This window comes from Neolamprologus brichardi, chromosome 1, assembly GCF_056152115.1.
Source record: "Neolamprologus brichardi isolate AB-2024 chromosome 1, ASM5615211v1, whole genome shotgun sequence".
Taxonomy (NCBI): Eukaryota; Metazoa; Chordata; class Actinopteri; order Cichliformes; family Cichlidae; genus Neolamprologus; species Neolamprologus brichardi.
The window spans coordinates 29,317,264-29,343,309 of record NC_142104.1 but is presented as its reverse complement, the minus strand read 5'-3'; the positions used below and the strand labels follow the sequence as shown (position 1 = coordinate 29,343,309).

Genomic DNA, 26,046 nt, shown 5'->3' with positions numbered 1-26,046 from the left:
GAAAGATTGTTGCTGTGTTAACACACAGCTAAATGCTCCAGACCAACAATTGCCAAAACTTGTTTTTTTTAAGAGGCACTCAAACTTCCTGATGCTAGGTTAATCAAGAGCATTTGATTAGCAACACTTGTCTGCTAATCAAATGCTGTTAATCAAATATCTTCTAATTCTAATGAAAGCAGTGAGAGTATTTCATTTTTCACTGGACTGCACAGAGTCCTTGAAAAACTTTTTCTCACTTGACTGTAGAGTGTATGTTTCAAAGCTGTTAAACAATACTGTCCCCTGTTGGTGGTGTCTGCTTAACTGAATCACCTTGACACAACAATACAGCACATAATCTGGACTTTACAAAAGAAGCGGACAGCTGTTTTACTTAAAATCTTATTTAATATTAAATACATTACTCTATAAACATAACACTTATCCACATATAAAAGCATGTATCACTATTTATACTCAAGTCCTATCAAACAATCTATATCCAGGAACAATTGAAACAGCTCCCATTCTATCCTCACATTGTAGCGGTGATTGTCACAGCATTTCCTTCACATTGACTGGATCATATCAGACAGTCAGTACAAATAAAATCCATCCTTTAACCTTATTGCTAAGCTCATCATAAATGAATACTTGCAACTTCACAGGTCCGTTATCACCATTTTGCTGAATACAGACTTTCTTTCTTGAATTCTTAAATGTACAAATATGTACAGCTAAGTTAAAAAAGTGTTGGTTTACATCGGTGAGTTGTGTACTGATATTTCTGAGATGAGAGGCATAACAGTGAACACCGACCACACCCTTTTCACATGGAAATGTTGGAGCAGGACGTGAAACTTCTGTGCTGCTAATTTAAAACCAAGACTGAACTACCATGAGCTAGAAAAAGCACAAATACAGTGGCTTGGCTGCGCTCAAAGGCTACGTTCACACTGCAGGCGAAAGCGCATCAAATCCGATTTTTTTGACCCTATGTGACCCATATCCGATCATGGTATGACAGTGTAAACGGCACAAATCCGATCTTAGTCACTTTCGTATGTGGTACTGAATCCGATACATATCCGATGTTTTAGAAAGCGACTGCTGTTTGAACGGTCATGTCGCATTAAATCCGTCTTTTACGTCACTGACACAAGACAGACGCCAATTATCAGCCCCCGAGAAGACATCGCGAACGCTTCCTGGCCATCCAGTGTAGATGTTAGTGAAACTGTTGGGAAGACAACGTGAACATTTTATTTGTACTGTATAATCTGCAGATTTTGACAGAAATCTGCAACTATGCTTTGAAGCACCGCTCCTCTCTAAAACAGCAATAAGGATAATTATTAGGTTATTTACATTGTTATGTAAATAACAAAATAACTTAAAGCAAAAATTGGGAAACGTAAAGTCCGAAGTCTTTATATTAAGGGCCATCAGTCAAACAATACTGTTTGCTCTGGGTCTAAACAGAGCGCGTTGTGTGTGACGTCTTCTTTTGCGCATGTGGGCCGCTTTGAGGGTTCACACTAGAGCGCGTTTGCTGTCGCATTTTATTTGTAGTGTGAACAAGCAGACAAAAAAAATCGGATTTGATCAAAAAATTGGAATTGAGCATTAAGACCTGCAGTGTGAACGTAGCCGAAGAGGCTTAATTGTCCTCCACAAATAGGTGACCTCAAAGATGACACAAGTAGTCTAAGACTGTAGCCACCAAGAGAATTCATTCCTGCACCTTCGATTTCATTTTGGAGGTTCTGGGTTTAGGGTTGTCTGACTCTGCGGGCTCTGGGGATCCCGGAGGATCAGAAGGTGGGCTGGGGGCTTCCAGTACATCATCTTCTGGCTCTCCTGCATTGGAAGGGCCTCCGGACACCCCTGGAAAAGACAAACAGAATTCATGCAGGTTTGTTTCGGTACAAGCTTATCAAAAATCTTTTACTTTCTGATGAGACGCGTGGGGTTCATTAATGCTGAGCTCTGCAGCATTAGCTGGGAATAGTGACTGGTCCCAGGCTGTAAATGTCTATATTATGTCATATGGTACGGGACACAATTTAATTAATTCTCTTTGCAGATGTGCAGATAGTACCAGATGTTTCTAAATCCAGCTGTAAAGTGCATACACATTCAGGTTGGTTGGTTGTCAAACAATGGCTGGTAATTGCTGGTTGTTAGGGGCTAAATAGATGCCAGAGCTGTGGAATTATGTAAAATGCCAATGTCACTGAAGATGTATCTATTGTTTGGGTGATATTTGTTATCAGCTACACATGAGTGGGAGAAAACACAGGCCATTGGCTCCAGTGAAGAAAAGCACTACTATCCACTTACCTTTGAGAGCTGTAAGCCGCTGCAATCACTGCACAGTAGCCTTGAATTCATAAGCTTACCCATGTGTCATTTTTCCACACTATTGATTCTCTTTTGTTCCAAAGAATAGAACATACAGCATACAGGCAATAGGTTGACTTCGTTTTTTCCCCACATATTCCATTTCGCCTTACCCTGTATATTCAATCTGCTACAGCAGTGAAGGCACGAGCCTTTGAATATACAGGGAAGTGATATTTTCAAGTTTTCCTTTTGAATGAAAAAAAGTGCTTTGGTTTGATGCAGAGAGGTGGAAGCTGCAAATCACCCACTCTGCCGGCGTTACACTGGACTCCTTGGAAGTCATTTTGAGTTTGCGTTCAGAACAAATGTAAGCGAGAGATTCAGTTTGACTTTGATGTTTCAGGTTCTTAACAAACGTCCCCTTCATCTTTGATCAAAACGGCACAGGAGAGGCTTCGCCGTGGAGGCGGATCATGAAATATTGCTTTAAACGAGACCATAACTGGTCGTGTGTACCTGTTGACAGCTGAATGTTTTTGCTGTAGCTTGCGGCTGAAGACATGGCCTGACCCAGGACTTGGTTAGTACCGAGGGGAGCACCGGGGGTTTTGGTGGCTGCTGCAGAATTTGGTTTTGATTTGGAGTCCTTGCCTGGTTTAGTCCACACCAGCGCTTCTGTCACCTGTAGAGCAGCTCCCATTTTCTGAGCCATGTCCATTAGCTGTTAGGGATTAAAATGTGTTGCGTTGGAACAAAGAATGACCACTAACTTCAGAGACATCACTGATATCAGGATCTACAGTACCTCAGGATCAAATTCAAAGTTGCTACTGCTGTCTCGGAGTATGTTGACTTTCCTTTCCATCTCCTGGTATTGATCCAGAGCTCCCTTCTTGTCTCCATGATTATAGAGGAAGATTGCAAAGTTCAGGTTAACCAGGGGGTTGGATCTGTTGAAAATTGATCACCAAGAAGAGGGGAAAAAAATCAATGATCTGATACAGTTTTATTCAGATTAATGGAAGTTTCAAGGTGTTACGTAGGACGGGCTCACTCATCCAGAGTCACAGCTTGCTCGTAAGATCTGGTGGCGTTCTCGACATCCTCCAAGTTGGTCAGAGCAACTAAAGATGTGACAGGAAATGTTTCGTCACATACAAGCCCTTTTCAATTTTCAAATCAAATGTAAATGTGCTCAAGCTGCTGAATAGATTTAATGAAAATACTAATACATTTATAACCCCCCCAAAATCCTTTAAGCAGTGACATTGTCAGTAAAGTGCTATTTAAAAAGCTACCCCTGTTTTTGCCGTCATAGATTTCCTCTTCAGGCAGAATTAAATCATGAAGGATTTGTCTCTCTCACTCGCTCCGTACCTGCCAGCAACATGTAGAGCTCCCCCATTCGTGGATTCAGATTGATGGCTGCACTGAGGAAGTGGAAGGCAGAGGCATACTGCTGCATGGTGAGGTGTACCAGACCAAGGTTGTACAACACTTTCCAGTCAAAAGGAGACAAGTAGTGGGCCCGCTTCAGGCAGCTGATGGCCTGTGGGAGACGTGAAGTTAGAAGAGAAAAATTGTCAGGACCTTTAGGTGAGTATCTTAATAATATATGAAGTAGAACAAACAGGAACATCAGATTCAGGAACATATGTAGAAGTTTCCTGAAGAGGGAATTGTGCCAGATCCTCTGAAGGTTTTAGCCAAAGAAAAACCACCAGAATTGTAATGAAGTTATGTTTTACAGAGTTTGGGGGGTTTGATTTCATTTTCTCAAGATTAATGAAGATTACAGAAAATGTAGAGTTTGTATAGTACTCAGTCATCCCCACAACGTGTTGGTTTCTAAACTAGAAAAATAAAAAGAATTGAATGAAGTTGCTTTTAAAATTAAGATATGTTTACATTATATATATATATATATATATATATATATATATATATATATATATATATATATATATATATATATATATATATATATATATATATATATATATATATATATATATAAACATATATCCCAACACCTAGCAGATACATACAGTAAAGGCAACGTATGTGCCGCGCCCCTTTGCCGCATGCCTTCCCCCCTCTCTCTCTCCACTTTCCTGTCTATCTACGCTGTCTCTATCAAATAAAAGATGGGATAAACACTGTATTGTATACAGAAAGGGCTCCTTCAGAAACAGCAGAATTAAGTGGCTGGCCTGTGATTAAAGGCACGAGCCATGGCTGGTGTGGAAATAACACAGAGTAGGCTTTTTGTGTGTGTTGCCTTTTGGCAGTTTGCTCATCCAAACTGGATGAAAACAAGCAGGAAAAAAAACATTACTCACAGCTACATATTTCTTTTTCCCAAAGAAGCACATGCCAATGTTGTTCCACAGAGGGGGACTCTCCGGCACAGCACATGCTGCCACCCTGTACTTGTTCATAGCCACATCAAAGTCACCATGGGTCTGCATCATGCTGCCTGCAGCCAGGATGGCCTAGGAATAAAAACAATGATTAGAGAGATATTAGAGGAAGACGTAGCCTTGATGAAAGATGAAAGTCAGGCCGTAACATCTGACAGGGAATGAACTGATTTAAAAGGAACCTGGTGCTCTGTCCTCAAGGAGGTGAGTAACAAAATAAGCGTCTGCCTAATTGTAATGTGTAAGTATCCACATACCTTATAATTGTTGGGGTCAAAGGTGAGGGCATTCCCAAGATGTTCAAATGCTTTCTGGTATTTCCCAAGCTCAAACAAAGAGAAGATTGCTGTCATTCCTTTTTTGCTGTGCTCATCATTTATGGGTATATCATTTCATCAAATCATTTTAAAAAAGAAAAAAAATCTGCTTACCTGCAAAAACAGCAGGCCCAGTGTTGTGAGGATTTCAGTGTTTTCTGGAGAAAATCTGAAAAAGAAATGAGCCAAAAGAATAATGTCAGTTAACCTATGCCAGCAATCATATTCAATGCATGTGCTTGTCATTGAGCAAACATACAGCAGCTGATATCTAGGGAATCTCGTGATTATTCAATCAGCCTTTGATTCGGTATAATTGTGGAGTATTAATTATGACCTGTGGGGGGACGATGGGGAAGAAAAAACGGTAGAGAAGAGGCAGATTGGCATTAAAAAAAGAATCACAGTGGTAAGTCTCATTAAAAGCGACACCAGTATTGGGGCACTTGATTAATTCATTTACCCCCAACAGGAGGCAGCCATAATGAGCTCTATTATAGACACAGATGTCATTTCCTTATTTACACCACGGCCTAATGTTTAAATATTCAACATGCGAGGAGAAGTGGAAATGAACTGCATTTATACTGAACCCAGAGTTAAAAATGTGGCAAAGCTTTAAGTGTTGAATAAAATGATTTCTGGAGACAGAAAAGCCATAAAAATAAAAACCAAGATGAAACAACTTAAAGTTCGCGAGAACCTTCTGAACCAATGTTTAAAAGCGGTATGTTTGAACTTCTCCACAGGAATCTAAAAAAAATGTTTGACTTTGTTGTCATAAACAATTCCTTAATGAGAACATCATTAATATTTTCAGGCCCAAACCCCCCACATTTCTCTTTTTGCTGTCAAGCAATGTTGGTATCGTGCTGTGAGTGCTGGTGTTCTCATTAATATTTTGGGGAGATTTTAGTGGGACAGCCCCCATTAGACTGTTTAAGTTAGGTTTTTGAGAAATGTATCAGCTCTAATGGACTGCTGTACATGTCAAGAATGTTTCAATGTATAGTACATACAGAGTAATGCCTAACAACATCTAGCATGAACGGCTAACATTATATATATGCACTTACTCCACCGCTTTCTTGTACACCTCTATGGCCTTGTCTGTTTCTCCAGCCAGCAGGTGAACCTTCCCGAGCATCATGAAGGTTTTGTCGTGCTTGTTTATCTTGAGAGCTATCTTTAGATGCTCCTCAGCCTGACAGAGACAGAAGATCAAAATGATCAAATCCCTGTGGAACAACTACAATTTGTCCTGCTATAGTGTTGTTAAACTCAGCTGTACTCACATATTTGAAGTCTTTGATGAAGAAATAGCACAATCCCAGATTATGACTGATCTCCTGGGGTGAGAAAATGTCAGATTTTACATGGATCATTTTTGCATTGCACGGGCTGAGCTGAATTTAATTTCCAAATATAAAAGTTTTATAGGCCAACAGTTCTGCAGTAGCATTAGAGAAGGAAGTGGGAGTGATTAATGGTAGCACAACTTTGAGAGCCCCCTAGTAAAACAGCCCTGGACGAATTTGGATGTGCAACCACAGAGCTGATTGTGATAAATTGTTGCAAGTGTGAGAAGAAAAGGTTCAGTCAAGGTAATTCCCACTCTAAATGTTGGCAGAATTTGTTGGTGCTATAATCTCTGCCAAAAAAAAACAACAAAACCTTAAAGACAAAGTAGGAATTAAGAGTGTTTGCTTTCTACTACCCAGTCGTTCTCGTTGAGTCTTGCAGCTTCATGATAGAATTCAATAGCTGCTTTGTGCTTTCCCAGAAGAAATCTGAAGAAACAATAAACAACAATAATCCATAAGAGACGATAACCCATTTTAATTTCTGCTTTCAGAATAACTATTATTACAACATTAAAAAACAAACCATTCAATGAAGCTGTATTCATTATTCTTTACAAACTAAAGGGAGGCATTACGGGTCAAGAGGATAAAACTTTACTATAAGCCCCGAACTTTCCCATTGGATTACTGATAACAGAGACAACATCTTTATAACATAACGTTAATGAAACTGTGTGTTCATATAAACTCACCTGACACTTTATTAGGAATGCCTGTTAAACTAGTCATAAATGCAAACATCACATGGCAACAACTAAATGCATTTCAGCACATAGGCATGGTCAAAATGACCTGATTAAATCAAACTGAGCATCAGGATGGGGAAGAAAGGTGATTTAAGTGACTTTGATACTAGAACAATGGAAAACTGTTGCTTGGTTTGCTGAGTCTCAATTTCTGTTGCAACATTCAGTAGGGTCAGAATTGGTATAAACAACGTGTAAGCATGGGTCTTGCCTTGTATGAATGGTTCAGGCTGCTGGTGGTTTAACAGTGTGTGGGATATTTCATGACCCCTTTTGGGCTCTTTAGTATAAACTAAGCACCATTTAAATGAGAGCATTGTTGAGTATTGTTGCTGACCATGACCATCCCTTTGTGACCACAGGGTGCTATGTTCTGATGACTAACAAACCATACAAACTTCAAATAATGTCAAACTGGTTTGTTAAACATGACTATGCGCTTAGATTGTACTCGGATGGTTTCCACAGTCACCATATTTTAATCCAATAGAGCATCTCTGGGATGTGGTGGTAGATTTCCATCATAAATGTGCCGCAATCTGCAGTAACCATGTGATGTTATCATGTCAATACAGACCAAAATCTTAAAGCTGACCAATGCATTAAAAAACAGTTTTTTCTCCAGTGTTTCCCCTTCAGCGGTGAAGGTTCTGGCTCTAAGCGGCCTGCAGTGTGACTGTTATCACTGTATATTTCTCCCCTGTGTCTGTCTTGTTAGCTAATGGAGAGGCACTGATGCGCTCATAGAGGCTTCAGTGCAGAAGACTCACAGTGATCGGGCCACTTGCTTAAGATTGTCTGCGCTGTTGGGATTTAAGATGGCACAGCTCTGAAACAGCTCCAGGGACTGCTGGATCTTGCCCTCAAGACGCAAGATTAGTGCTGCACAAAGAAATATAGACACACACACACACACACAAAATAAAAGGTTCTTCATCTGCTTGAGGAATTAAAAGAAAAAAAAAAAAGCATTTAAAAAAAATCAAAGGCACAGCATGAGGTCCAAAGAGCAGTTTTTGGGGAAACTAAATCATGTACTTGTGCAGCGCTGGTGTTGACTACCACAGAGGTTTTACTTAGTGTAGCTGTTAAAAAAAAATCTTGCACATTAAAAGCGGAAAAAGGGAATGGCTGCTACAAAAATGATGGCTCACCTTGAACATATATAGCATATTCACACATCCCATTAGTCTCCTGCAGTTGGTCTTTGATGATAACCTAAAAAGGCGCAGAGTGGAAAGACAATTTCGAAATCCATCCAGTACTCAGATGATATAGAGGAATATTACACCCTGTTCTGTACATCTGTAGATATTAAGCGGAAGGGATGTATGTCATTATCGTCTCACACAAATTAGATATGCAAAGAAATCGCATGCAGGAGCAGTCCAGTAATATATCTAACAAGTACTATTCAGAGACTTTATTAAGTGTGAAGCAGTTTCAATGAACAGCGCTGCATGCAGCAAATGAATCAGGCCTTAGACAAAGCCGCGTGCATGTCGGGAACTCAATATCTTCATCGTGTATATCTTCACTGAGGTCAGAGTGGGTCTTTCAGTCAATCACACTGAGCACAGTCACAGGTCAATGACAGACTACACCGCAAACAGAACTGAGGAATGAAGGCACTTTACCTTACAGGTATCATAGTCCTTGAGGATATAGTGCTGGTGGATTAACCAGTTCCTTCTCTCCACAATAGGAAGCTCTGGAGCTGGGTGGAGGAACACCATAAAAATCGAAATATTACAAATGAATAAGGATTTTGGAAAAAAAACAAGAACTTTTGAGCATGTTATTGTGCAGATGATGTCTTATTTGGCTGATAGCTCAATGATTAATCCTTAAAGAGCCCTCCTTTTGCATTCATTAGTAAGTCTCTGATCTGACAGTTAACACAGATGTAACACTGCAACCTAAATCCACAGGCTAAATTTAAGTCAAGTCACCGAGTAGGCATGCCGCAGATCTTAGCTCGTTAGCAGTTTTTTTTTTCTTATGAACAGATGGCTCAGCCTATTAAGAGTAATGTCTATTAGAACTATTTTTAATGTAAGTCATCTTTTCTAATTTGACAGCTGAATAAATAATCCTGAAAGCAGCCTCCCCATGCAGTTGCTAGCAAGTCTTTGATGTGACAGTTAACATAGATGTTAACACTTCAACCAGAAACCCCAGGCTAAACTGTAATCAATTCACCAGCCACTCTGTAAATGTCACCTTGTATGCAAGTTTTGTGTTACAAACACTGATTTTTTTCCCCTCCTCTCCCCCCGTGTCTCTCATTTAATGTCTCGACAGGTTGAGATATTCTCCCTGTTGCCAGGGCAACAATGTCTCTCGCAAGCCAGGTGCTTGTGACAGAAGAGCGAGGGTATAGAGACAGAGTCAAAGAGGGAGGCTGAAGGAATGAGCAGAACAATGTAAAGCCAGCTTTAGAAAGGGTTAGGTAACCTCGAGAACCGAACCACAACGCCTCCAAGTCCTCTCCCCAGTGGAGTACAACATTTCATTTTACAAGGAAGCACACATAATTCCAATTCAAGCGAGTCTGATTCTGGTAATCCCGTTATCTTGCACCTACTACCTTCCTCTGAGGCTAAAAATAGGATTGAAGGCATTGTGAAATACAGTGCTAGGCTTTACCGTTGACACTGGTGGGGGGGTGGGTATCGTTAACAAACTCTGAGTGTTAAAAAAAAAAAAAATACAGTGTGAATTACACCAAAGCTCCCCTCTGTTTTATCTTTCAGCGCCTTAAGAAGAGCTTCGCTGATCTGCTGCTAGAACTTGAGCCCATTCCAGATACTTCACACAAATCCACTCCATCGCTGACTGTGAAACGGCACGGGCTCCACACGTTTGCCACGTCAAGACTGGGAATGGCCCTATTTGTAGGGACCCTAATCCGCTTTCTCCCTGCTGAGACAGCAATAATATTCTTGTCTCTGGGTTTCAGCTGTGGTCCTGCGGTGCTCTATGGTCCACATACATAAAGCAAGGCAGAATTTGGAGAGGAGTGATGGGATACATGGGCAACGTGTATTCCTACAACTACTGTATGAGAGAAGGATAGAAAGAAGCACAGAAGAACAACCCAGCACGAGGTCTCCTAAATATAGTAATGTGAAAAACTTCATTGCAAAGAGAGAGTTTTCTCATTGTTATATTTGATCTGGATGAAGCTAAGGCAGCTTTGCCCTCAGTGTGTTTCAACCATCTGTTAAAAGGGGATAAGAGCAGAGGAGAGGCATGCTGAGATCAAAAGACACATGGGGAGAACGTAATGAAAAATATGATGAATATTATTTTTGGAAGTTCAATCGCACACACAAAAAACCCTCCAAAAAAAGCCTTCATCTTGTCAAGTCATTTAGTCTCACATCGAGATGCTGACACCTTTTTTTCCCTTTGTCGGGAATGTGCCAGAAATGACTGTCAGTATCCTAAAAAGAAATAAGGCAGACTGCTACATCCGAGTCAAGAAACTCACACTGGATTTTATTAAAATCTAACATACTGTACTATTTTTTTTAATTTACTTTAGATCTTTCCATTGCACAGCACCTGTCAGGTATTAACACTAAGAATGCACAAACAGCAGTGCTCAAAATCTAACATAATATACTCTGCATACTACTCTGCATAGGAAAGGTAAATTTGTGTATGCCTTAAATAACCATAATTACATTTCACAGTGGTAACTGCAGAATGACTGTGACTTATGGACACAATTAAGGTTTATGTCACGTCGCTTGATTATGTCAAATCTTTAAATGTCTACATGGATGGGTCCTTGCGTGTGACTGTTTTCATCCAGTTGTGATCCCAAGTTTCAGTGATGAAGTGCCAAAAATCGGCCGATATACACACGCTTTGCATTTGGAAAACTTTTTATAGAACTATTTTTGCTTATACAGTCTGTATGAGGCATAATGAAGTCACAATTCCCTGTAGATGAAGCTGTGAAGTTCATGCACCCAGCTGCCACTTTATTTTTAACTCAGCAGCAGCTTTAAAACGGTGCATCTCAATTTTAAAGTTCCTCTGCGTTCAGGTTGTTATAAAGTCTGCTCCCATTGGTGTATGTGTATTAGCCTCCTAAAATCCAATCTTTACTTTCTTTCTTCTTCTTTTTAGTTAGAACAGAGGTGTGTCTCATATTAAGTACAACCCAGGAAAGGGTTTGCATGCCAAATAAAAATTATCATTACCACATCATAGCATGTACTCAACTGCTTCCACAGAGGTGCAATTCTCAGTAGCTCTGATTATTATCATTATTATTATTACAAAGCACTATAAAACAAAGAAAAGACAAAATATCTGTGGGCAGAAGTATAAACTATTTAATGGCACATTAGGCTTCAATAATGATGACAAAACATCCTCTGATTACCAGACATTCTCTACACAGAGAAATATCTGGAAAACGGCTCAGCAGCATAATGCCTGCTCACAGCCTGTTCCTTACAGAGAAAACAAACAGAAGGGTGAGGGTGACCTCTGCAGGCCGTTCACTTCCAAAACCTTTAGTTTCAGTTGTCAACACTTAACCAACTTTTAGAAATGAATTTCAAAAAGATGAATGTCACACAACAACATGAAAATAATTCAATTAATTTCAGAACATGACCTGCAGTGCTTTCACTGTACCTTTAGGCGCCCGACGTTTCTTGGGTTCAGTAGCAACAGGGAGCTGAAATATGTGACAAACAAGACAAGCAGAAAAATAAATAACAGCAAGTCAAGTGAAAAACAAAAGTTTCCTCAGGACTCTATGCAGGCCTGTGAAAACCTACATTGATCCTTACTTCTTCTATACAAATTAAGAACGTCAGTAGCCGCCAGCCAATCAGATGCACTTAATTAACTCATCTTTGGCAAGTATGAGCACCTCTATCAAAGATGATGTTTTCTTTTAGCTTGCTGGTTTAGAGTAAACACGTGTGTTTTAACACAATGCAACAACCTTCCCAGGGCGTCCCTTCAAAATCACCCCAAGGTCAGATGTTTACTGCTCAGAGAAAATGCAGGAAAAAAAATTCCAAGCACTACATCTCAGACTCTAAAGGCCTCAGTTAGCATGTTTCAATTCATTCATGAGAGCATTCATTCATTCATTCATTCACTCATGAGAGCACAAATAGAAAAAACAATTATGGCTTTTCTGGTAGGATTGTCAGGAGAAAGCCTGGCATCACAGCTTAGGCTTGAACCAAACTCCAAGAGTTCTGAAAAATGTCCATTGGACAGATGAGATCAAAGTACAGATCTTTGGTCATGATGCACAGCGCTGTGTATGGTAAAGATCAACACAGCATATCAGCACAAACACCTCATACCAATACCATGGGTGTGTTTTGTAGCCACAGGGCCTGAGCACCATGTTATCGAGTCGATCATGAACTCTCCTGCATAAAAAAGTGCAAGAGAATGGCTGAAAAAGAAAACAATCAAGGTGTTGCAATTGTCCAGTTAAAGTCCACACCAAAACCCGACTGAAATGCTGTTCCAGGACCTTAAGAGAACTGTGCAGAAACTCAGAAACCTTAATGAACTGAAGCAACTTTGTGAAGATAAAGTCATGCAGAAAAGTATTACTAATAATTATTACAAGTTATTGCTTTTACATGGTACATCTACAGGCTAGTAAAATAATCCTTGGGCAGCCCTCACCAAAATACAGAAAATCCTGTCCACTCAAAAACTGATAAAAGGCTTTGTGGGAATGTGGGCCAACAAGCTGAATGACATGTGTGTTTACTTAATGAACAGAGAGAGAGAAAACACTCTTTCCCAATCAAACAGTAGAAGCATGCAGATCTGTAGGGTTGGATAGACTTGGTGACCAAACACTGCCTATTTGTCACCAATTCAGTTTATAACTTCTATGGACAGAATTTCTAGGCATAACCAAAACATACTGGAGAGATTATGTCTCTCAAATACTCTCTTCTCAATGTTCCTCCAGAAGAGCTGGAGGAGGTGAATGGCGAGAGCGTTGTTTGGGGGTCTGTGCCAGCATGCTGCCACCACATCTCAAATAACTATCAAATGAATGAATGGAATGATATATTACATTAATGCATTTTATTCAATTTTTTGAGATGTACCGGTAAAATTTTGCAATGTAACCTGCTCCTGTGTATGTTCTGTTCACTGACTGCAACAACAGTAACATTTGCTATCTTCACAATGTACAGGTAGATGCACGCATGCGCAGTTCTTCTCGCGTCACATATTTTTCTTCCCATATTTGACCTCACTTGTGGATTGTTTTGGATGTGGTTGCTGATGCTTAGCAGTTTATTGATATTCTCTACATGTCATTACACGCTGAAAGTTATTATGCCACAGCGATAATATAACTGGGATTGGTCGTAAGCCAGTTAATGAAAAGCTGCTTGATAACGTTTTCTACGTTATCGTATATTAAGGGTGGGCTAAAGCTTCCCAAACAGTCCACACCAATCCTGCCATTCTGCCACAGCTACAGCTGTCAGTGTTAAGGTTTAAATTTGCCCTTGAGTGAGTGAGATTAGTCTCGCAAGTTGCCGTTAGCTGCAGCTTAATCAACTTAGCGCCGACTTAGAATAGGCTAGCCGCCTAGCTAACTAACGTTCAAGTAAGCGTTATAGAAAGCGTGTGGTAAAACCTAGCGTCGGGCTTTCTCGCGAAGTGTCACACTTTCATTGTATTTCGAGTCAAGTTTTTGGTTATTCAAGAAAAGGAGGAGCAGCTCGCATCGCACTCACCGTTGCGGTTGTTTCCGCGTCCGCCATCTTGGGATGATCAACACTAGAAGCTGTTGCCATGGATACGTCAATGGCGCGCAGACACGTAGCTGGTTGGATTTGTGCTCTCGGATTAAAGAAAAAAACTTTATTTACAAAAAAAGTGCTTCCAGTAGTAGTAATTCAGTAGCTTGTAAAATCACTTTTAGCAGCAAGAACTTAAACTAATAATTTTCTGTATGGCTTTATCAGTCTTTTAAATCATTGCAGAGGAATTTTGGCCCACTCTTCTTTACATCATTTATTTAGTTCATTGAGGTTTGCAGATATGTGTTTATGCACAGCTCTCTTGAGGGCCCAGAACAGCATTTCAGTCAGGTTGAGGTCTGGACTTTGACCGAGCCATTGCAATCTTTTCTTTTCATAGAATTGATGCTGTGCTTGGGATCTGTGTCCTGTTGTGTATCGTCACTTTTATAGACTCTTTCAGTATACACAGGAGTTCATGGTTAACTTAGTGATTGCAAGCTGCCCAGATCCCATAACTGCAAAACAAGCCGAAATCATCACCCTTCCTTAGTATAAGGTGTTTGTGCTGATCTCGTGTTTGTTTTTTATCAGACATGCCATTGTCAAACGTCTCCGTTGTTTTTCTCCATAATAAAAGATCAGCTGATGTTAGTAACAGACCCTTTAAATCCTGTAAGTTGGGCTGAAGTTCAGCAGAGGAAAGGGGTCAGCGTGGACACTGACTGGCCTGCAGCTATGCAGACCCATACACACGTTCTCACACCTTTCTATCAGAACCACGTTTAAATATTTAGGCAATTTGAGCTATAGTAGCTCGCCTGTTGGATCGGACCACACAGCACAGCCCATAACCCTGTCACTGGCTCACCACTGTTCCGTCCTTGGACCACTTTTGATAATAATACGCTTCTAAGAAGACCACTTCCAAGACTTCAATTCAGAATTTTATAGACAGTACAGTTTATTGAATGTTAAGATTGAGAATCAATTTCCAATGCTTACCCCAGCAGTAAATATGTTTAAATAAGTCACCAATATTTACATAATCTTAACACATTTTGATCACAAGAAAACTTCACCAGTTGTTCCACAGGCTACAGATAAAACAGGGCATTAAAAGTCTTGAACTTGAATGGTCACACAAAGATTTGTATGTTACTTCTGTTTAAAGGCACTGAGGTACAAACATCAGATCGGGAGTATGCAGTATTTATATACTTTATACACACACACACACACATACACACAGAGAGAGAAAGGGATGAAACACTCAAACCTAATTACAAGTAGGTGCAGATAGGAAAAACAGGAAATATTAAGTTAACATGTAGTAAAACTACCATGGGCACAAAGTCAAACATATTGTTCTTTCTACTCATTAATATACTTTTCATGTAAATACATTCAAATTCTATACTTTCAGTAACTTTACATTAATAAACCTGTACCCCCCCCCCCCCTTTCATTTTAATCACAGCAAGTCTCTGTATTATGCCAAGTTTTCTTAACATGAATTAAAATGTAACATCTTCATTTACTTCAAGAACAGCTTTAAGCCTGACTTCATTAAAAAAAAAAATCAGTAAGCAGATAAAACAGTACAAATGACCTCTTTATCCCATCACCTTCATTAATCAGCAGCTCATCCTATTGTCATATACACATCAAAACATCAAATTTGGAGAACAACGTTCAAACTGCACAGTAATGTAACAGTATGCATTTATTATCATTTATACTTTTACAGGACAGCCACTGTGCATAAGGTGTATTATCGGTATTAATGCACTTATAGTCAGGACAGTTATCCTGCAAGGTTCTGTATGCTGCTGTAATGTGAAAAACATTTTGTAGATCCATTGTTCACAGATGAAAAAAAAAAACCTCTCTGTCAAGTGAGAATCCAAACTTGGACAAAGAGTTTATATTTCAAGCCTCAGTATGTCATTCCTACATTAGCAGGAAAAAATCCTGATACTTTTTTACCGGGATCTTTAAGAATTACTGGATTTAAATCAGTGTTTCTTGTATTGCAGATCATCTCACATGTATCTCTTTAGTCTACTCTGTTAAATGCTTTCAATAGCTATGCAGTGATGAAATGTTACAATTTTATTTGTGTGGCGTCCTCACCTCGCCCTCTATCTAAACCCCAGCTTCAGATTTCCTACTGGACATTTCCCTAAAGCATAAATGAATATGACATATGCTGAGATCTGTGCAGGTCTTTACAAGTTCCATCCATTTTATTTTTGCATTTTATAATCTTTTTACTTTTTTTTTTTTTTTTTAATTAATGTACCATCTCATTATTAGTTCGTCAATCATCTACGCAGCTCTTTGAATTGCACTGTCCTTCATCAAAGGTGCTATACAAATAAAGTTTAACTGAGGGTAGGTTCCTATTCCTATAAGATGACTTTATGTCTTTAGCTACACATCTTCCTAAATTACACAATCTTTATTATTATTTAGTTTTTTAGTGGACATGGAGAATGGAGACACCCCACTTGGTATATACTCATAAGTTACTTGCTTTTTGCCCTTTTCCCTAAAAATTCCTTTACACCAACTGGATAATGTTGGGACGTGGCTAGCCCGGTATGCTGGTCAGAAAAGAGAATAGCCAGAGACACAAAACTTGTAGAAATCACACTAATTTTGTTTAGCTCCTGCTAAAGGTTCCCTGTGCAGCAGAGGTAGCAGCGGTGGCTGCAGCATTTTGGACAGTTCGGTTGCTCAGGACACCTTGTGAAAACTCCTGCTGGGCCTTGGTGAAGCTGGCACCTGTGTTTCTGTATTTAGAGTGGACCTAGGATAATAGGAAAAGACAGAAATTATTAAACAATGACAGGCGATCAAATGATGAAACAGTGTTTAACCTGCTGGTTCCTGTAAGGTTCGGTCCATGGTTCTTATGCCTACAAAGGAGCTCATGAGTTCAGTTTCATTGATCTGTTAGTGAGGAGGATATCTGAAAATACAATAGATGTCTAGTGGAGACTTATTAGGGGTGGCTGTAGCTCAGGTGGTAGAGCAGGTCATCTACTGATCGGAAGGTTGGTGGTTCGATTCCTGGCTTCCCCAGTCTGCATGCCAAATATCCTTGGGCAAGATACTAACCCCAAATTGCTCTCCGATGCATCCGTCGGAGTATGAATATGTGTGAATGTTATCTAGAAAGCACCTAGAGAAATGTGCTTGTGCGAATGGGTGTCAATGGGTGAATGCACAAGTTGTGTAAAGCGCTTTGAGTGCTTTGTGCGAATGGGTGTGAATGGGTGAATGCACAAGTTGTGTAAAGCGCTTTGAGTGCTCAGAAGAGTAGAAAAGCGCTATATAAGAACCAGTCCATTTACCATTTACCATTTATGAGCCAAGGAACAGACTTTTTTTTAAAATGGTTGTTTTTGTCCCCCCCCCCCCTTTTTTTTTTTTTTTTTTTGCATTAAGATGAAATATTGTGTGCACTTTCTAATTAATTATTGTCTTTAAAAACCAAAAGACACTCCTGGAATTTCTACATGGAGGAAAGTCTGTACAGTAAGTGCATTCAGCACACACACTTGGTTTGAAAATTTCCTCTGAAGCTGTTCAAAGTTTTTGTCACCACCCGATTTTTAGTTTGTCTTTGACGTAGCTTCCAGATATAAATGAGAAAAAAATAACATTTATATATGTACGCAGTATAAGTCATCGACAACTAAAACATGTTTAAAATACTTGGCTTAGGGTTATTCAGTTCATCAAGATACATTATATTAAACCTGACAGGTTCATAATAAAATAGTAATCAGATTACCTATAAAAATACGATATGTAAACAGAAGTTTTACTTTTGCGTACCATTTTCAGCAGGATCACAGCCAGCACAGAGTTTACAGTGAAAAATCCAGCCACTACCATCATAACCACAGCCACAGCCAGGTTCGTGTTGATGATGGTGATTGATGTTATCCATCCACTGTCAAAACCAGAAACATGCAAGAGGAAAAAAGGTGTAATCTCACATTTTCTCTGTAATTATTATATACAGTATATTATAGTACACTGAAATTCTTTTTTTGTGGATTAAAGAGAAATACACAAACAACCAGATACCAAATGTAAAGCATGAAGTTTGTAAAAATGACACATGGAAACCTGAGGAGCTTTATACATGATAGAAAAGAAATCCCAAAATAAAAGTTACACACACTTACAAAGCAGCAACCCAGATTTATTAGGGCAGCAGGAATCTGTCAAAGAAATGCAATAGAGGAGAGACAGGAGAAGAATTCACACACAAACACGTGTGAATGAAGAAATGTGGTGGTCCATGCACACTGAATGTATCCCAAAGCAGCATGCACATTCATACAATGAAAAACAGAATCTTGGTGCACTTCCACCACACTTTCAGGTAGTGTAGGAAAAAAGAAAGAGAAAATAAATCCCACTGACCTGTTGCCCCAATGGGGAATCCCCACAGTTTGGATAATGTAAACTGCCACTTGGAAGAAGAAGACGAAAAAGAAGAAAAAGAAGCTGAAAGAGCTGTCAGACCTATGGAGGGGGAAAAAAGGGGACATATTATTAACACGAAGGTGCTCACTGGTTTGCTGACATATTGCATAATAGAGATATTAAGTTTCACAATCGCATGAAGTCATAAAAATGAGTCTGGAGATCATTTACAGTTTGAAGACTTGTATTAAAGTTCATAAGTGTAAACAATACCAGTGGCACAGCATACCTAAAGGCCTTGTAGACCGGCCTGTACCAACAGACGAAGGCCACGGGGGTGAACAGAATGAACCAAAGAATAGCCAGACCAAAGTCAACGCCATAGTTATTGTCAATGGTGAAGCAAGCCAGGCAGGCCAGCACGTTGAGGAAGAGAGTGGCACTGTGGACTGGAGAGGTGCGAAAGAAAACCAGTGATGCAGACACACACTTATAATACAACACTGCTTATAAACAGCTCCGGTGAACCATACTCTGTGCACTTTTAAACTAATAGGCATGAATGGTGTCTTTATTATTGTTATTATCATCACCTTCGTAACAAATTAATTTCCCAAATGTGGGGTAAATAAATTATTTCTTAACGTTTTAGTGCAGCAATTATGACTTTAAACAATCTTTTAATGGATAAAGTTATAAATCATGATTCATTTGTAAAGAAAAAAGTAAGAACTTCAGCAAAAGTATGAGTGGAAAGTCTTGATATTTAAATTTAGCATATTAAAAGCTGAGATTTGATGTACTATACCATCCTTTTAGGTCAGTGATTGGCATATAAAATACTACAATCAGGGGTACATACACATCCAGAGGTAGTACATTCTCTTGCACATCCTGCGGTAGTCCTCGGGGATTTCCTCCTCAAAATTCTGATAAAAGCAGGGCTTTATAGGGAAGAACCTTGGAAGAGGTGGCCAGTTGTTCTCTTTAGCTGACAGGAAAAGATTTAAAAACCTTATTATCATTTAAGACTTAACACATACTCAACACAACTACATCAAATACGTGCAGCCACTTACCTCCAGGGTTCGATGCGCTGCCTGCCTGCCTCCTGTTCTCTAGCTCCTGTTCCTTCCGCTCCAGCTCTGCTGCTTTCCTCTCCAGCTCCTCCTGCTGTTTGATCAGGTTAGCCTGGGCAGCAGCTGCTTTAGCCTGATGTGTGATAGCAGACCTGCATCTTAATACTGTCTTCAGCATTGTTGAACACAATTTCCTCATACATGTACTGCACTAAAATAACCATCCAAAGTGCTGCTTTCTTGCAGTGATAAGCTAGATGGCCCCTGCAGTAAAATGTGATGACTTTTGGGGCGGCTGTGGCTCAGGATGTGCACCAGGTTGTCTACCAGCAGGTCGTTGGCTAGATCCTCCACCAATCAAATCTGTATGCCAAAGTGTCCTTGAGCAAGACATTGAACCTTAAATGAATTACCTGTGATGCACCAATCAGAGTGCAAGTGTGTGGGTGGTAGAGAAGCATTTCTTAGCATTGTTTATGTATGAACTGGACCAGGACTTGGATACAGACTTTCTACTCAGTTGACCATTCAAAGTTCTTTCTACTATACCTCTCATTCATCCAGTCACACACATTTATACATTATTCATGATTAAGTGCTTACTAACATTCACACACACACACACACACACTAACGATCCAGTGGATGCATCGGGGGGCACTCAAGGATCAGTATCTTTTCAAAGGAATGCAAATGTGGAGTCAGGGATTGGCCCATCGACCTTCCGATTAGTAGGCGACCCACTCTACCACTTGTGCTACAATCGACCAAGTAAAGAAAAATAAATATACTTCTATATTCTTCTTTGCATGGTAGTGTCTTGACTTGCATTTCTTGAAAACGTAACTTAAATCAGTTAATGTTGTCTGATCTCCTTATTTAAACACGCTGAAATGCATTCGTCTCACTCACTTTTGGGTTCTGCTCCACAGATGTCTGTAGTACAGCTGGTTGAGAGGGTGCAGCAGAGATAGGGATTGTCGTCCCAGAGTGGTGTCCCTGTAAAAAAGGTTGAAGCAATATCTCTTTTCAAATATATTTTCATAAAACCAAAGGATTTGGTTGCAGCTGAATACCATATCACGCTATGATATGAGCAGTTCCATTAAAAACACAAAGGCTGACCATTTCTGGTGAAGAGAATGGGTTGTACTCCCCGACGTTGTCATTGACTCTGCTGGTGGCTTGTGTGACTGAAGCATCCTGGAAAAAAGATCAAACACACTGTAAGGTGTGACACTGAGGATCCATGACTGTTCAGTGTTTATGTGGTGCCAACTGTGGAATTATAGGAGTGTCCCATCCAGTGGAGGAGCAGCACCTGAACACTGACTTTTCTCTCACCAGATTATCTATTAATAACACTCTTTGCCCTGGACCACATTTGTTTCAGTTAAATTACAGTTTCTTGTGTGTGTGTGAATAAAAGATTAAGCATCGATTTCTTAAGTTAAAATGTCAAAGACGTGTGGATTCATAAGCATTACTTCCTAGGTCTATAAACAACAAAACATCTACAAAAAAACAAAACAAAAAACACTGGTCTGTAAAACATAAACAAACAACAACAAATGTACAAAGAAACAAAAACAAACCTATCTATAAAGTTAAAAGCAGTGTCACTGGCTTGCTACTGGAGTTTCTAGTTAATGGTGTCATCTATGAATAGCTTGTAAAAGAGAACTCCCGGTTAATGGCAGGCACCTGTTCTCGGGTCCGCTCACCTGCGCAGGTGAGCTCAGAGCACACTTCCAGCGAATATTCACAGTTTTAACGTAAAAATGTTTATAAACGCATTGAAACGTGTCACACTTAACAGTGGCGATTCTTAGCCAGGAAATGCTGAGGCCAAACCCAGCAACCAACCAAACAGGTTTTTGTTAGAGCATATCTTTGTATTCACTTTACACCAGAAAACGAAAAGCTTCTGAAACTCGATTCGCGGTTAGAAACCAACCAACACTCACCTGGAAGGGATTTATGTCCATTGGGTCAGCGAAAGGGTTACTGTCGAAACCCGACATTGCGAGAAAAGTTTATATTGCGTAAAATAAACAACGACGGCACCTTTCTCCCCGGCGGCTCTCGCTGGTCCTGCTCCTACTGATGGTGCTGTGTGACGCCGGCGGCACTGCGCATGCGTCGCCTGTGTGGGCCGCGTCACCGAAGGTTGGCCGGAGTCAATTAGCCCTCCTTTATTTTTAGCAGTAATGTGAATTGGTTTCAAATGAGCGGTTCTCGTGACAGTCTGTCCATGCCGATTATGTGTGTGTCGAAATGAGAGCCAGTCTGCGGAGGTAAACGCACAAAGTGAGCTCCTTTTTAAAACTTTCCTCAATGTCCTCGAGGGTTTGAAGTTGCCTTTAGGTGCTGTGGAAATAATAGCTTATTTAAACGACTGAGCAAAATCACGAGTTCACCAGGAAAATAAGAATTACCTGATCTGCTACTAAAAGACAGATTTTTAAAATTGTTTGCTGAACATTGTGGCTCCAGTTTGAAAACAGTGCCTACAGTCCAGTACTAACAAGCTTGATAGTCAGTATTTTATATAATCACCTTTTATTCTCCAGCACAGCCTGAAAAGCTTTCATTTCTTAAAATAATCTTCAGGAATAGTTCTCCAGGCTTCTTGAAGGCCATTCAAAGCTTTTCTTTGGATGTTGTCTGACTTTTGTTCTGTTCTCTGTCAAGATGACCCCACACTGTTTAAATAATGGTTTTCTATCCAGGAATGCTTTTTGCAGTGTGGATTTTCATGTTGTAATTTTATGCATTTTTTTTGTCTAAACTGTATTGTTGTACATTGACGAGGTGTTATTCATCGTTTTTGTAGGACCGTTGCAAATAAAAAGTGGTCTTCTGGATACCTCTGGCATATTCACATTGATATGTTCATTAATATGTGTTGTCCCTTTTTAAAAATAAATTAAGCTACATTTTCAGGGTGTTTGGGGGTGACCGTAATGCTGAAGAATGAAGCAGTCACTAGTCAGATGCTTTTGCAAAATACAGCAGTACTTTTCTGTACTGTTGGATTTTGACAAGATCTTCAGCACCAGCCTCCACCTTATTGTACAGATCGCTGTAGACACTCACTGTTGTAGCTGTTTTCTGCCCTCTTCTGTATATCAAGGAGCACTTGAACTAAAAATGTTGAACTCCATAAGCGCTGCTGCCGCTGACTTTGAGTCTAATCTTTGTGTAATTTGGCATACATATGGTGACAAACAATAAACCTTCTTTCAAAGGCTCTCAATTCTTTCTTCTTGATAGAATTTGTTTTTATTGCCACAGAGCAGACTGGCTGTTAATTAGACCATACAGCGTTCCTGTGTGGAAGTATCTGTACTTTCCACTCATTTATACAGCTCTTAAATGTGTCACCCAACTATCACAAAAAAGCCTGTAAAAAAAAGAAAAAGAAAAAAGAAGCAGCCATTTTTGCCTTTTACTTAACGGTCACTGCAGTGACAAATGGCAAGTACAATAAACAGACAAAAGCCTTGGATCACGCCCCTTAATCTTTGAAATCAAGCTTTCTGTCCCATTGACACAGGTATATAAAACCCAGCACTTAGCCATGCAGCCTGTCTTTACAAACTTTTGTTGTCCTAAAGAGCTCGCTGAATGCGAGTGTTGAACTGTAATAGGATTCTAACATGTTTAATGCCTGCTTAGAGAGGAAAGGTCTTTACAGTATAAAGAATTTTGAGGCAACTGTTGTGATTTGGTGCTTTATAAATACAACTGAATTGACTATCCCATGATCTTCTGTAAGTGGTGTCTTTGCAAAGTGGAAGTGTTTAGGAGTCACACCAACTCATTAATGAAGTGCAGACCAGGTAAAAATCACAGCTTGATCACTGAATGCTGAGGTGCATGGTGTGTAAATCCGCCAACGCTTTGCTGACTCAGGAGCTCCAGACCTTCTGGCATTAACATCAGCACAGAAACTTTGGGCTGGTAGCTTCGTGGCATGGGTTTCCATGGCCGAGTGGGAGTAATATATGAGTGGCTCACTTTTGTGCAAGTGCATCAAGAAATGGTAAAATGCTGTGCAACAATACAAGCAGAAGAGAATCAGAAATATGATAATAAATTAGTAATATTAGTGGTGGAGGTGGTGGAGAAAGTCAACTAATAATTAGAAGGTTGGTGCTTCGATCCCTGGCTGCTCCAGTCTATATGCCAAAGTGTCCTCGGGCCAGACGTTGAATCTCCAAGTTGCTTCTAATCTAGTCACCAGACAGTGAATGTTACGGTAGATAGTGCTAGTGCTTATATTAGTGTTTGAGTGAATAAGACCTGTATTAAGCCTTTTGTGTGCTTAAGTAAAAAAGCGCTATATAAGAACCAGCCCAATTAGCATTTTGTAACAATAGGAATATTGCAGACATTATGGATTACAACAGCCAAATACTGTGTGCATTCAAGGGTTTTATATTGTTTGTTAGTCTAAACCTGCTAATTGTTCTGGTTTGGATCACATTGTTTTTGCACAATTAATCCAATCTAACTACCCCCCAGTGTCAAATTCCATTACTGGCTCATGCACAACTTGGAATTTCTTTGTCTTTTTCATAGAACACACTTTGACATGCCACACTGGGGGGGGGAAAGCAGAATAAAATTATAGATGACTGGATAGCATTAGCTCCTTCAGTTTCAGGGTCATTATATAGCGCATGGCTGACTCACTATCATGACTAATTAGCAGTGGGACTCTAAAGGTGCCCCTGTTAGCATTATTGTTATTAAGATGAGTAATTCCCTATTTTAAACACAGGCCTAAAGAAAAGAATTGCACTTATGCAGTTGGACATTTTCAACTAAAACATACACACATCAATAATGACAAGACACAATGATTTTATGTTCTTGCATGGTTGCTATTGAGCAAATGCTTAAGAGACAGGAGAGAATGGCTTTGGGAGTGGGAGGAGTGGGTAATAATGGATTTCAAGAATAGAATGGCATTTGTTCTCTATACTGTACATATGACCTGTACTGTACATAACAGTTGTATGGCTGTTAAGCAGTGAATGCAGGAATTTTATCACAGATTCCAACATTCCTAAAGAGCTGGGATCCCCTTGGCTGGAATACACACCAGCTGACTTGGTCCCTTTGATGGCTGTATTTCCCTTGTAAGGGGAAAAGAAAAAAAAAAAAAAAGCAGCACAAACTTAAAACACATTAAGTGGGTTTTTTTCTTTTCTGTCTCACACAAACATACAGTCACGCATGAGCTCTCGGCACATGTACACAACAGAAGTGTGGGATCCACTGCCCAAACCCAAACATCTCTGTTCAAGAATCTCAATTTAAAAAAAAACAAAAAAGAAACAAGATAAATATTTGACTTCAACTACCCAGCAGAGGCTGGTGTTCCGGCTTTGTACAGTATTTATACCTGTATATTATATGCTATAAAGAATTTCTGTAACATTAAAATTTTTAAATAAGGGAAAAATTATTTTGTAATAACAAAGCATCCACTGCTTACATTTATTGTAAACTCATAAAGCAGCCTATAGTCGTGAGCTTTAAGTTCACTGTAACATCTGCGACGCCTGATGGTGCCCGATTTGTTTTTCTTCTCAATTTCTGTAGTATACTGCTTCAGCTTTCCAGCTCTGTAATATTCCCAGATGCCGTGTTTTCTTCTGCATATTCCAACATTCCCTTTTCTCTGTCCTCCTGCTCAGTTTGTCTCCTCTTGGCGCCGAGTAAAGAGTTGCCAAGACACTGTGAGAGCACGATTGGCAGTTTCATCCACAGAAGAGCCCATCTACTGATTCTTGTTTCTCTTCCAAACAATTCTCCTCCCCGCCTCAGGAGGGGGAAACACTGTACACAGCACTTAAGGGAAATTTCTTTGCAGATTTTAAGAATGAAAGGCTAAGCAAGAGTGGTTTGAGGAGTGGAGATCAGTTGCCAGTTTGTCACCTCCCATTGAGAACATGTATGCCTGGCAGGAAGTTGGATAGGGATTGCTTTGGTGTCTCATTGTCCTTCATACCATGAATTCATTACTTCCATATACTACCACAGGCTGTGGCATGTCTGAAGGGTCCCTGCCATGACCACCGCCTTCTCTGGAGGGCCTTGGGGCAGTATGTCTGGCTCCCTTAAGTTTCTGCTTACCCTTATCTGGATTATAGGTGCCTCGGCTGGTAAACTGGGGCCTTTCATCATAAATCACTTCCTGATCTCCGGTAGAGCTGTTGTCTAAGCTGTAGGATGGGGAGGCTATGGGTGGAGACAGACTCCGGGCCTGTGGTGGACCCGAGCTGACACCAGAAGACTTGGACTGGAAACGAAAGCGCCGGGTGGAAGAAGAAGACGATGAAGGATGGAAATGTGATGAGGAGGAGTACGAGGACCCGGTGAAACACGAGTCTACAGAATCCAGAGATGCAGGTTGGCGGCGGAGAACTCTGCGTCGGGGGCTCTTCCCGTCAGATTTCAGAGTCCAGGGCAATGTCAACAAAGGACCTCTCTCTGGAGAAACCCCCACCCAAAAAATGCAAAGAGGTCAATATCTTTTTTATATGCACATGAAGAATT

The 26,046-nt window shown here is 40.0% G+C and overlaps 3 protein-coding genes across 6 annotated transcripts in view; all 3 read right to left on the bottom strand.

Moving 5' to 3' along the window:
* Positions 1 to 380: 380 nt before the first annotated feature.
* Positions 381 to 13,999, bottom strand: bbs4 (Bardet-Biedl syndrome 4). The gene is made up of 16 exons (XM_006793845.3): positions 13,940 to 13,999; positions 11,838 to 11,880; positions 8,816 to 8,895; positions 8,333 to 8,396; positions 7,949 to 8,060; positions 6,786 to 6,858; positions 6,364 to 6,417; positions 6,145 to 6,272; positions 5,183 to 5,237; positions 5,009 to 5,077; positions 4,671 to 4,823; positions 3,706 to 3,877; positions 3,383 to 3,452; positions 3,134 to 3,278; positions 2,845 to 3,049; positions 381 to 1,869 (listed from the first exon to the last, which is right to left on the bottom strand). The coding sequence occupies exons 1-16, from the start codon at positions 13,997 to 13,999 to the stop codon at positions 1,715 to 1,717; spliced, it is 1,638 nt and encodes a 545-aa protein (XP_006793908.1). The 3' UTR covers positions 381 to 1,714.
* An 885-nt stretch (positions 14,000 to 14,884) lies between these two features.
* On the bottom strand, positions 14,885 to 21,616 carry scamp2l (secretory carrier membrane protein 2, like). The gene is made up of 9 exons (XM_006793846.3): positions 21,441 to 21,616; positions 20,599 to 20,676; positions 20,386 to 20,472; positions 19,474 to 19,606; positions 19,257 to 19,385; positions 18,684 to 18,843; positions 18,392 to 18,493; positions 17,795 to 17,912; positions 14,885 to 16,760 (listed from the first exon to the last, which is right to left on the bottom strand). Exons 1-9 carry the CDS (start codon positions 21,495 to 21,497, stop codon positions 16,614 to 16,616), a joined length of 1,011 nt encoding a protein of 336 aa, XP_006793909.1. The 5' UTR covers positions 21,498 to 21,616; the 3' UTR covers positions 14,885 to 16,613.
* Positions 21,617 to 23,952: 2,336 nt separating this feature from the next.
* Positions 23,953 to 26,046, bottom strand: part of myo9aa (myosin IXAa) — a 99,263-nt gene continuing 97,169 nt past the window's right edge. For all 4 annotated transcript variants that reach the window (XM_087840650.1, XM_087840654.1, XM_087840659.1 and 1 more), the window contains one exon: positions 23,953 to 25,980. In XM_087840650.1, coding sequence (XP_087696776.1) covers positions 25,493 to 25,980 — 488 coding nt within the window. In that variant the 3' untranslated portion in view covers positions 23,953 to 25,492. The remainder of the gene's footprint in view (positions 25,981 to 26,046) is intronic.